Here is a 12,592-nt window from a genome sequence, read left to right on the forward strand (position 1 = left end):
ATCTGTAAGTTCAGTATTCATCCACCATGGCCTGAAGCGGCCTCCTCTCAATACATGTCTAACAGTAGGTGATCATCTGTATGTCTCTGATTCAGGCACACTTCTACTGCCCGATATTTGTGTAGCACTGTCATATGGTATTCACAGCATTAAAGGGGCACTACGGTGGAAAAACATTTTTTTTTTAAATCTACTGGTGCCAGAAAGTTAAAAAGATTTGTAAATGACTTCTGTTAAAAAAAATCTTTACTCTTCCAGTACTTTTTAGCAGCTGTATGCTACAGAGGAAATTCTTTTCTATTTGGATTTCTTTTGTCTTGTCAACAGTGCTCTCTGCTGACACCTCTGTCCATGTCAGGAACTGCCCAGAGCAGCATAGGTTTACAATGGGGATTTTCTCCTGCTCTGAACGGTTCCTGATATGGTCATTAGGTGTCAGCAGAGACAAAAGAAATTCAAAAAGAAACAAATTTTCTCTGGAGCATACAGCAGCTAATAAGTACTGGAAGGGTAAAGATTTTTTAATAGAAGTAATTTACAAATCTGCTTAACTTTCTGGCACCAGTTGATTTAAAAAAAAAAAATCCACCGGAGTACCCCATTAAAGAGGATGAAAGAGGAAATTAGACTGTATTATCATTAAATAGAATAGGATGCCCTGATCACACACCTCTTTACAGTTTCTTGATACAACTTTCCATTCCTGAGATATGAGGGTTTATGGTTTGTCTGACAATTCAGGGAATAGTCAGATGGGCGTCAACTTAACTATCAGGTAATGGGTTGGATTATACAGTCAGGGGGGGTGTATTATACATGCCCCTTAATCTACAACATTTATACTCTGACTGTATAATCCTGCCCATCACCTGATATTCACTCCAATTATTACAATAAAGTTCCCGCCCACCTGACTGATTGACTAAATTGTCACACTGTAAAGCCTCATATCTAGGGAACGGAAAGGCGTATGCAGTTTGGCTCTGTGGGACCAGTCCCGCAGTCTTCTGTTTTCCTGCTTCTAAGACAAGTATCAGACCAGGACCTGCTGGGACATCGCTGCGGCCAGTGATTGGCTGAGCCGGCAGGTTCTGCCTCAAGCGCTCATTTTGGAAGCAAGAAGAGGAGTGGGGGACAGGAGACCTGTGCTAGGTAAGTATATTTTTCCACTTTTTCCACCCCCAGTAGGAAATGAATTTTTCCAAACCAGGGCTTTATCTTATCCCTGCCTTACATGACAGAAGACATATAGGTCTATGATTTGTGCACATAGGGGGACATGTATCATTATTTGTGTATGGTAGAAGCAGTTTACCCCTTTTCCCGAATTCTAAATTATGCGCAGAAGAACTAAATTTATCAATCAAGTGCAATGAGCTTCATAAATTGCGGGTAACTATAGTAATCTCCTAAATCCACTCTTTGGAAAATAGAATCGATGATTTAGAGCATCTTGCTACGTTAAGTCCAAGATGGCTTATATTTGCGGAAAAAAACAGCTCTTGCAGCAAAATTTTGGGTGTAAAAAAAAAGTACGCAGTTAATAAATCCATGCGTACTATAGATGTCACTCCAAGGTACCCTGATTCAGCCACATCTGGAGGACATGCTCTACCAAAATGTGCGCAAAAAAATTGCGCAAAAAAAGTGCTTGCGCAAAAATACACACAAAACAGGGGTAAAATCTTTTATACATGTCCCCCATACAGTTTATACCATGTACACTATTAATCTGCATTTCAAGAAAGCTTTTCTCTGCTGATGTTCTTTGAAGCTTGACAAATAGAAGAGAACAAGTTCCTGATGCCATTTGAGTTCAACACACTTGATGATTTCCTGGTTTACAGAAGATGCTGAACATCAAGTACATTTGCTAACTGTTTTTAAAAAATATGTCTTCTATCTTCTATCTACACATTAGCCGATCTGATCTTAAAGGTTACTTATGTTGTATTTTACACTGATGGGGTATGACAACCAGAAGTAAGGGATGTCAAAGCAATCAAAGGGATTCCCTGGAAATATGTTAACATGACTGAAATGTCAGATCATCAGGCATACTGGAAATTCCTGAAACACATCATATCTAAAGGGCTGTATCTCATTAAGAAAACCCCTTCCTGAATGGAAGCTGGCCCAGAGATTGCTGCTACCGGTCCGGCTTCGATAAACCTAAATGTGCTTCATTTTTACTGAAGCACAGTTGAAATACAGAGGAAAAATTTAGCAAATAACTGTGATGTCCAGTAAGAGTCAGTGCAGACTAGTGCTCACTCTGACTACTGTCCATTCCTACTTGGATGATCCACCCTAAACAGTCAGACAGGCCAGGTTAGCACATGGGCAGATAAAGTACAAACTTAGAGGCAGAGTCAGGACAAGCGAGGGTAAAACCTAGAGAGCAGCAAAGTACAAAGTCAGCAAGCAAAGGCAAAGTCAGGTCACAAGCAGAGGTCAGGATAAATCAGGTCAGGTAACAGAATGCATGAGGCACAGCAATGTTAGTGTAGGGTAAAAACCCATATCATGGGCTTAGGACTGAAATATTGCACAGTTCAAATTTCTTAACTTTGGGAGGCGTGAGCACTGGCGTGAAAGCTGATTGGCCCGGAACTCACACCTCCTCCTTAACTGCACAGTGACAAAGGGCCCTGTAACATGTAGGGCTGTTGTCAATATAATAAGCAACACTGTCATCTGCCTGAAAGAGGATCGGTGGCACTGGAGCTGGGCAAGGTAAGTAAATTACAAAAACAGCACAGAAAAAAAAAAAAAGCCCAAAAATTTGGGCTGAAAAGAATGGCTGTTTTGTTATACAGTACAATGACAGCTTAAGATCAATGTGGAAATATGGCCTTAGCTTTTTTCCCAAACTTAACCCCACATTTGATAACCTGTCTCGGTACAGTAATCCATCTAGTCCCTTATTACCTTGGTTGCCCTCCTCTGCACCTGCTCTGGTTCAGCAATGTCCTTCTTATATACAGGTGCACAAAATTCTGCACAATATTCCATATGTGGTCTGACTAATGATTTATACAGAGGCAAAACTATGTTCTTAATGTTCTCTATGCCTCTTATGATGCATTACCCCTTTGCTTATGCTGTAAATCAATGTATTTTTGAACAATCATGATATTGTACCGGGGTGACTACTACTCAGCTCCTGCAACTGAGACTCATTTTGAGTAAAGGCCATAATTCACTCCCAAAGCGGTCTCATTCCTCACCCTCCTATACCATTTCCCTACACAGCAATTCATCTTTTAGGTAATGATAATTATCATGCTATAAAATATAGATGAATTGCAGCGATTGCCAATTTCCAATTTTCACGGAACATTTCACCGTAAGTAATACCATTTACACATGAACCAAGGATAGGATCAGTCATGACAGGTTTACATAGTAAGGAACAGAGGAAAATGAAGCAAAATAGAAGAATGAGAAAATGTGGGGCGTGTGATGGTGCAATAGCTTCAAGTCTATACTTACAATGCTGTAAGTGCGCCAAATTTATCAAAATGTGGCACGGAGGATGATAAATTTGGTACACGTGCACATGTATGGGATTTTTATTTCTGTGATGTTGTTGTTAGCAAGTTTTGTAAGTGAAAAGATTGCTGGTATTGGTTCGTCACATTTGCAGCCCTCTGCGACAATGTTTGCGACATTTGGAGAAAAGTCGCACAAGATGTATTCACTGCCGCTGCAAAGTCAAAAGGCAAACTCATTCAAGGAAGCTAGTTTGTCAAAAATCGCTTCAGGACAAAAAGTCTCACAAATAGTCACAAAAACGTTGATGCGCCAAATTTAAAGGGGTACTCCGCCCCAAGATATCTTATTCCCTATCCCAGTGGCTGGAACCCCCACGATCTCAGGGCCAGCACTGCAGCGTTCTGAACACGGAAGCTTGGAGCTTAAATAAAAGGCAAGAGAATCGGAGCATCGTTAAGCATGGAAGAACACTTTGAGATCTGCTTGATCTCTGCATCTGGCGTGACCAAGCGGTTTTTACCGCGAAACGTTGCTGCAGGGACTCCCTTGAGTCCTCTTTCCTGTTCTCCCCCCCCCCCCCCCCCCCCGGAACCTACTGTACTGTGGATCATCACTTTATGTGCACCGTTTGATCTGAATAAACCACTATTAAGGCTGAGTGCTGCGCTGTCATATTTCTCTCCACATTTACCTTTTAAATAAATAAGTAAATAAATAGATAGATTCAAGAAAGAAATGAATACATAAATAAGACAATTAATTAGTAAATTCAACAATTACATAAACAAATACATTTATTAATGAAATAAAAAATGAATGAATAAATAAAATACACGTTTCTTTTTTTCCTTTTTTAATCTTTCTTTTAAATAAATAAATAAATAAACAAATTCAATAAATAAATTAATAAATAAATAAGACAATTAATTAGCTAATTAAATAAATACGTAAATACATTTATTAATTCAATAAAAAATTTATGAATGAATAAATACTAAATAAACGAATAAATAAATAAAATCCACAAATTATTACCATATGATACAGTTTTTGTTTTGTTTTTTTTTCATGAAAAATTCAGGCGAATTTTAATTAATTAAATAAATAGATAAAAAATTATAGAATAAATAAAGACGTAAAAAAAATACCGTATTTATCGGGGTATACCACGCACCGGCCTATAACACGCACCCTCATTTTACCAAGGATATTTGGGTAAAAAAAGCCAGGGGGAGAGAAGCGGCGCCGACAGCCAGGGGGAGAGAAGGGGCAGCGGCACCCATTGCCGGCGCCGCTGCCCCGTTGCCTCCCCCCATCCCCGGTGGCATAATTACCTGAGTCGGGTCCGCGCTGCTGCAGGCCTCCGTTGTGCGTCCCCAGCGTCGTTGCTATGCACGGCGCGGCGCACTGACGTCATGCGCCGCGCTGTTCAGCGCATAGCAACGACGCCGGGGACGCACGACGGAGGCCTGGAGCAGCGCGGACCCGACCAAGGTAATTATGCCACCGGGGATGGGGGGAGGCAACGGGGCAGCGGCGCCGGCAATGGGTGCCGCTGCCCCTTCTCTCCCCCTGGCTGTCGGCGCCGCTTCTCTCCCCCTGGCTATCGGCGCCGGCACAGATAGTCAGGGGGACAGAACGGGCAGCGGCGCCGATAACCAGGGGGTGAGAAGGGCCGACAGCAGCGCCCTAGACCCCAGGAAAGGCAGGGGGAGAGAAGCGGGCAGCGACGGCCTCTCTCCCCCTGCCTTTCCTGGGAGTGTATCGGCGTATAACACGCACACAGACTTTAGGCTAAAAATTTTAGCCTAAAAAGTGCGTGTTATACGCCGATAAATACGGTAATTAAATAAACAAATAAATAAAAAACTGAAATCATTACCAAACAATATGTAAGCTCAGTGTTTCTGCACCAAGGTGCCTTTGGCTGTTGCAAAACTGCAACTCCCAGCATGCCCGGACAGCCTTCGGCTGTCCGGGCATGCTGGGAGTTGTAGTTTTGCAGCAGCCAAAGTCCCCCTGGTACAGGAACACTGTGTTAGGTGGTAACATCGTACACGGAAAGAGCTTTCCCTGCTTTTCTTTTCTGCTGTAAGATCCTTAACAGGTTAAAAGTTCACGTGGCTGCAGGTAGACGGTTAAGTATTGAAGTGAAATAAAGAAGCGTACAGATCTCTAATGGGCCTTGTCATACTGCTTAATCAAGTGTGGGAAATGGGGCATGCAGGTTGGCAGATTCGCCAGTCATGGGTAGTTGCAGCTGACAATGAGCGGCGAATAATCCTCCCGGATGAAGCTTCGTACTGGAACCTTTGACAATGCTCACAGTGTTGTCAGCAGATCGCGTTACTACAAGGATATCCAGCTCCTGTATAAATCAGGTTATTTTACTGATGCCGCTTAATGGTTTGTTCAGACGAGAACATAGAAACCATCAAAACGCGCCATTCTACCAGAACCAATTTACCTTGTTTTACATATTCTGCGTGGTTCTGGAACACTGGTCCAGAATACAGTCTAAGGGTACGTTCCCACACGGCGTATTCGCTGCTGCGTATTTTATTTTCCCTGTTGAAGTCAATGGGTAGGAAAATACGCAGCAAATACGCAGCAAAATACGCCACGTGGGAATGCACCCTAAAACCAAAGAATCCAAGATGCACCAAGATGCACTGTTGTCCTGGTTGTTGTTATAGTCAACACCTCTCTCGTATAGTGTATCAGCTATGCACCGTCTTTCTAAGGTATTCCACCATGTATTTTTTTTTTTTTAAAAGGTCCAACCATCTCAGGTCTAACCATACATGTACCTTGAAGCTCTGGGACCACAGTACAAAACATATGAGGATGCATTCACGAGTGGAGATGCTGGTGCAAAAGCCTCCTATTGTTTTCAATGGCATTCTGCTGCACTGTGCACACTGCAGAATTTCGATGGCAGAAAACTCTGCAGCGTGCACAGAGCCGTAGAATTTAAATGACATACAATGGGGGAGATTTATCAAAACCTATCCAAAGGAAAAGTTGCTGAGTTGCCCATAGCAACCAATCAGATTGCTACTTTCATTTTTGAAAAGGCCTCTAAAAAAATGAAAGAAGCGATCTGATTGGTTGCTATGGGCAACTCGGCAACTTTGTCTCTGGACAGGTTTTGATAAATCTCCAACAATGTTCATTCTTTTGAGGAATCCGTCTGGAAATGCATTGGCCTCTATGGAGGGTGGTCCTAGCGCACCAACTGCTGCGTGCCGCAGCAGACAGAATCCTTGCCCAGAATATCTCTGAGCAGAGACTCAGTAGTGTAAATGCGCCCTAACTGGGCCCTTTTTCTGTTATGTACTGTTTATAGAGTCTCATGCACGCAATGTTTATAAAGGGGTATTCCGGGCAAAAACATCTTATCCTCTATGCAAAGGATAGGAGATAAGATGTCTGATCGCAGGGGGCCCGCTGCTGGCACCCCCCCCCCCCCCCACACACACACCCCCCACGCGATCTCCCTGCAGCACCTGCATTCTTTGCGGGGCTGCATCTTCAGTTTTGGAAACCTCTTGGTTTCCGGGACTGGGGACGCGACGTCACGCCACGCCCCCTCCATTCATGTCTATACGAGTGCTCCAGGGAGATCGCGGGGGAGCCCAGCGGCGGCCCCCCTGTGATCAGACATGTTTTGGCCCGGAATACCCCTTTAAACACATATTTTGTGTGGAATCTATGTGTGCACAAGGGGGGAGTTTATCAAAACCTTCCCAGAAGAAAAGACGCCGAGTTGCCCAAAGCAACCAGTCATATTGCTTCTTTCATTTTTGAAAAGGCCTCTAAAAAATGAAAGAAGCGATCTGATTGGTTGCTATGGGTAACTCAGCAACTTTTTCTCTGGACAGGTTTTGATAAATCTCCCCCAAGGTTGTGAATTTGCCCCTTTGAATAAGGCTAGTCCATGTCAAAACCACTGCACAAGTTGCTGCAAACTGAGTAAAAATCCAAGGATATCCCCCCCTTAGATTTGTACATCAGATACGCAGATTTTTCCAATGGGAAAGATCCATTATGTGCCCAGGGCCTAAAAATGGTGTCTCCAGGACATGGCAGAGGGGCTTTTGGAGCCTTTCAGGTTACAAGTCCAAGATGTGACTGATACCTATACACCAATGTATTTGGTTGTTAAATGAGAATAACTGTGCACCAACCACAGTGCTTCACTCTTCTCATCTCTACTATATGTGAGGGTGTCATTCAAGCAATAAATAAATCCAAATAAAAATCCTGGATACATTAGTTAAAAGTTAGGAGCAAAGAACAATGTCCAGCGCTACTCCCGTTAAAGCGATGCTGTTTTATTTCATCATACACCCCAGGCACATAGACAAAGTAGACACAGGTGACGCGTTTCGGCCCGTAAGTGGGCCTTAGTTATTAGGTATGACTAAGGCTCACTTACGAGCCGAAACGCGTCACCTGTGTCTACTTTGTCTATATACCTGTGGTGTATGATGAAATAAAACAGCATCGCTGTAACGGGAGTAGCGCTGGACATTGTTCTTTGTTCCTAGCTTGTGCGTTGGTGTAGTCCGCACCAGTCCGTGCACTACGGGACTCGGAGGTGAGATGAATACTGCTATACAGCTTCTATATTCTTTAAAAGTTGTCTGCAAGTTGCAAATAAAGTCAAAGCTTCACAGAAAGTCAATACTTCTCTATGGAGCTTCCTATTCCCAGAAAGTTCAGAAGATTATAATCCCACTCGTACAATACTATCCAATACGAAAGGACAGGGGTTCCAGCTCCACCACAAAATAGTAAAAAATAGGTAACCTTAATTCATGTCATATTAAAAAAAATTATGAAAGGAAAACACACATAACAAAGAAGTGCTCTATTGAGTTAAAAACCCACGTCCACCGACACGTTTCGAACAAATATGTTCTTAATTATGCCGTGATTAAGAACATATTTGTTCGAAACGCGTCAGTTGACGTGGGTTTTTAACTCACTAGAGCACTTTTTTGTTATGTGTGTTTTCCTTTCATCATTTTTTTAATATGATATGAATTAAAGTTACCTATTTTTAACTATTTTTTGGTGGAGTTGGAACCCCTGTCTTTTCGTATTGGATTGTATCAACCAAGGATATGGCTTGGCTCTTGGCTCTTGTTTCTTGTTTCCTGCAAATGGACATCTTCTCCCTTTATATTCTGGCAAATGGTGAGCTGAAAGTACAAACTTTTTTTTTCTTTTTCTCAATATACAATACTCTGTCCACCTTTATCCCACTCATAACATGTGTTTTTTGCTACAGTTTCCAATCCAGTCAGCTCGAGCCAATTCATTGGATGAGTTATTCAATATCACATTCTTTATATCTACAGAATATTATCGACTTGTCTTTTAGTAAAATCTCTGAAGACCACTGCTGGAGAACAGATTAAATGCGTCATGCTTCAATTCAATAGGAAGCTACTAACCAACTTCATCTGTAAATTGGAGCCAGGCCGTCCCACAGATTATTAAGAAATCCTACCTATCAATCATGTCTATTGGAATTCCTGAAGGTCGGGAAACATTATGGTCACATAATGTACAGACAATAGGGAAGGAATGTGCAAAGGCTTGTGCACAGTTTTGTCATGTGCATGGACCCTATACACTAACACATGGGGGTCACTGCATTACTATATTATAGATCCATTGGAACAAAGCATCATGGGGATAACACCTCTGGCATAGAATAGAACATGTTATGATTTAATTTTCTCAAGGACTCTACATGAACCCAAAATTGGAAAGACACAAAGGTACAGTATAGGCCCACAATAGTTTATGGGAACTATATTATGAATCAATACAATACTGTATTTAAAGTGGACATGCCATCAGGTTTTTAGGGTATAAAATAAGGAAATTTCTATTTAGGGCTTTTTTACTCTGACTCCTTTAGCTTTGAGTTATCAGAGTTTAAAAAGATCTACAAATCAGGCTTTGGAGCCCGTTGGGCATTCCCCTCGGCTGCTAGATTACAGGGGAAAGGCGGAGATTACAGTACAGCCTAGTAGCTGTCAATCACGGAGATAGAGGAGGTGACCAGCGCAAAGAGGGGTGGGACTAATTGTCAAAGCGGCTGAACTGTGCTGGACGTTAGCAGCCGAGGGGAAGGCCCAGTAGGCTCCAAAGCCTAATTTGCATATCTTTTTAAACTCTGATATCGTTGAGTACATGGTCTGTTCACCCTATCCATACTATAAAAGGTCCTCTATGTTATTTTCACAATTTTTGGGTAACTGTGTGCTTCATATTGGGCAGCTAATCAATAATAAAAAAACAAACAAACCATACTAATCTGCCTCAATCCCCTTTAGCTGTAGATAACATGTCACAGGAAGAAGGAAGCAGCGGGGACAGGGAAAGGTCAGACCAGGTGCTACGAAACATCGTAGTCTTTTTTATTTTTTTTTATTTTAGCGCACCCCAAGTACATTTTCAATTAGGTATGTAAACCAAAAGAGAGTCACCAATCCATACTTTGGGTACGCCTTTTTGTATACACACTGTATGTTGCCTATGCGATGCACTAGAGCACTGTTTGCCAACCAGGGTCCTTACAGTGGTTGCAAAACTACAACTCCCTGCATGCCCGGACAGCCAAAGGCTGTCCGGGCATGTGGGGAGTTGTAGTTTTGCAACCACTGGAGGCAGTCTGATTGGGAAAGACTGGTCTAGTGCCGAGCTACAGTCATGGGAGACAATAAAGACTACCACAAACCTAAGCATGTCTGTATTCTAGCGTGGTGTGCACATTTATTAATAAGACAGATCAATAACGTTAACAGCCCACGTACCGGCAGATGCATTTCCTTATTGCTCCCAACAACCATCACATACCATAGATGATCCAGTATTAAAATGCAAAAAAGTAAGTAAACATCTGAATATCTTACTTGTGCATATGTTCCACGCCTACCACGGCCATGATGAAATAGGAGATACTGCTTTGCACAATAAAATGTAAGGCATACCTGAGAAAATGAAAGACATTAGGTTACTGTCAATGCACGGCTCCCTTGTATCATACCATATGTGCAACGTCTTTGAAGGCTAATGCTGAACGTACACATTACATAACTGATGGGAAGCGAGAAGAGCCTAAGCAGGATTAGACATCTAATGTGAATAGGAGCCTTCTGACTCTTCCCCAAAAACAGATGTTGGGGCAGAAAAGTATTGGGCATGTTGAATTTCATCTTCCCCATCCTTTTGTTCTTGGGAAAGGAAGATACTGCCGGAAAAGTGTTTTATCCCCTTATCCAGAACACATGCACATACACACACACACGTGCACTCAGGTGAGCCATTGTACACAGTTGGTAGTCCCCAAATACAAGTCATTCATACCAATAATGCAGATGCATGCATGCTTGTTCATTGTTTGTCTAGAGAACGAGTGGAGTAAATCGTCTATGTAGCGTAACAGAACGAGATATGCAGTGTCCCAGTACCAGTGTTTCAGCTACCAACCTATAGGAAGTTGTCTTGTGGCTGAGACAACGCAACCAGCATACTGCATAAATATGGGGTGTATGGGGTAGTTTATGTTCATTTGCAAAGGTTTTGTGTACATGGCATCCTGTTTTTTAAATACAATTAGGCATTTAATGTTGTGTAAGGGTTAACATTTGCACGACTATATATCAGATGGATGGTGCCTTGGTCACGTGATTCTCCCTAAGCCAATAGCTGTGGGAGAAGTCCCTTTTCAGCCTCTTTTCCAAGGAGAAGAGGTGGACACAAACCATCTAGTGCTAATTCTAGGCCTGGCTTTTGCCAGAGCATCATGTCCTTGCCCTGCTCTTGATAGGCATAAATACACCTAGGCCACTTATGTTACTTGGTTTTCATAAGGTACTGTGATGAGCCCCGGGGGCTATAAACATCATGTCCTTGGACAAGGTGAGTTCTTTGCATACATGCCTTATCATGGAAGTGTTATTCGGATGTGCCAAGGAGCCTATGTAACAAAGGTCACAGTATCTGCTTACTTTAGAAACCCCATTTCTAAATGTGCATTGCAGACTGTCAGGATATGAAAGGCTAATTCAATTGGCTTTACTTACAGAAAAATACAGAGAGCTCAGATGCATTATCTATCACTGTCTACTTTCAAGGTTATAGGAAATCATTGCAAGAGAACCCGAATAATAATTATTAATAGTGTTCAGAACGAGAATCATGACTGTCAATGTATAACACTATGAAAATGAGACAGGTAACAGATACCACAGGTCTGTGTTCTGTAATTGTAGTCTTCACACCAGGAGCTATATGGAAAAAAGGAACAGATCTATTATATTATAGGATATATTTGCCAATCTTTCTGGAGTGTCTGGGACATATGGCAAAGCACTAATAATGGGGGCACTCAGACTGGCAATGTTGAAGCAGATACTCAGAGAGGCATTTATAATGGGGCATTCTGGCTCACAATACAAATGCCCATGTTCTAGCATGCACTATTCACATGGGGCACTCTGATTAGGATTACACAAGGGATACACAAAGAGGTCACTTTGGCTGTCAATTATGTGAACAGTGTCTAGTGGTAATAACCTCAGCTCCTACAGAAAACATCATGTTGTAGTGTCCCAGTACCTATGCTCCAGCTACCATCCCTAAGATGTCAAGTGGCAGTGGGAGAACTTTCTACAAACTACATAACTGTGTATGGGGTACTGTGAGTTTACAAGTAAAACTATTTTTGTTCATTGCACTACATTAAGAGCATTTATTGAGATAAAACAAGAGTGTAAGGGCTAAAATATGCACATATTTTTGTATGAAATGAATGATGCCTTGGTCACGTGATGCTCACTAGCCTTTGGTTTTGCACAGAAATCTCTAGAAAGCTATGGAACAGTATGCAGTCCAGCCTCCTCTCAAAGGAGAAAGGATGGACTCCAAATCAGTCTAGGTCTGACTTTTGCCAAAGCAACACCTCCTAGCTTTGCTCCTGCTAGGCTATACCTACACTTTGGCCAAAGAGTTATTTCTAAGTAAAATCCTGTTTAATATAGAACCTGCTAAAAGCAAGTTATTGTCATGT

At 42.1% G+C, this 12,592-nt stretch overlaps 1 protein-coding gene across 3 annotated transcripts in view; it reads right to left on the reverse strand.

Annotated features, from left to right (window-relative positions):
• The window catches only part of MBOAT2 (membrane bound O-acyltransferase domain containing 2), a 226,817-nt gene that overhangs the window by 146,104 nt on the left and 68,121 nt on the right, over positions 1-12,592 (reverse strand). For all 3 annotated transcript variants that reach the window (XM_056564137.1, XM_056564139.1, XM_056564138.1), the window contains exon 3: positions 10,434-10,511. In XM_056564137.1, coding sequence (XP_056420112.1) covers positions 10,434-10,511 — 78 coding nt within the window. The remainder of the gene's footprint in view (positions 1-10,433; positions 10,512-12,592) is intronic.

This window comes from Hyla sarda, chromosome 3, assembly GCF_029499605.1.
Source record: "Hyla sarda isolate aHylSar1 chromosome 3, aHylSar1.hap1, whole genome shotgun sequence".
Lineage (NCBI taxonomy): Eukaryota > Metazoa > Chordata > Amphibia > Anura > Hylidae > Hyla > Hyla sarda.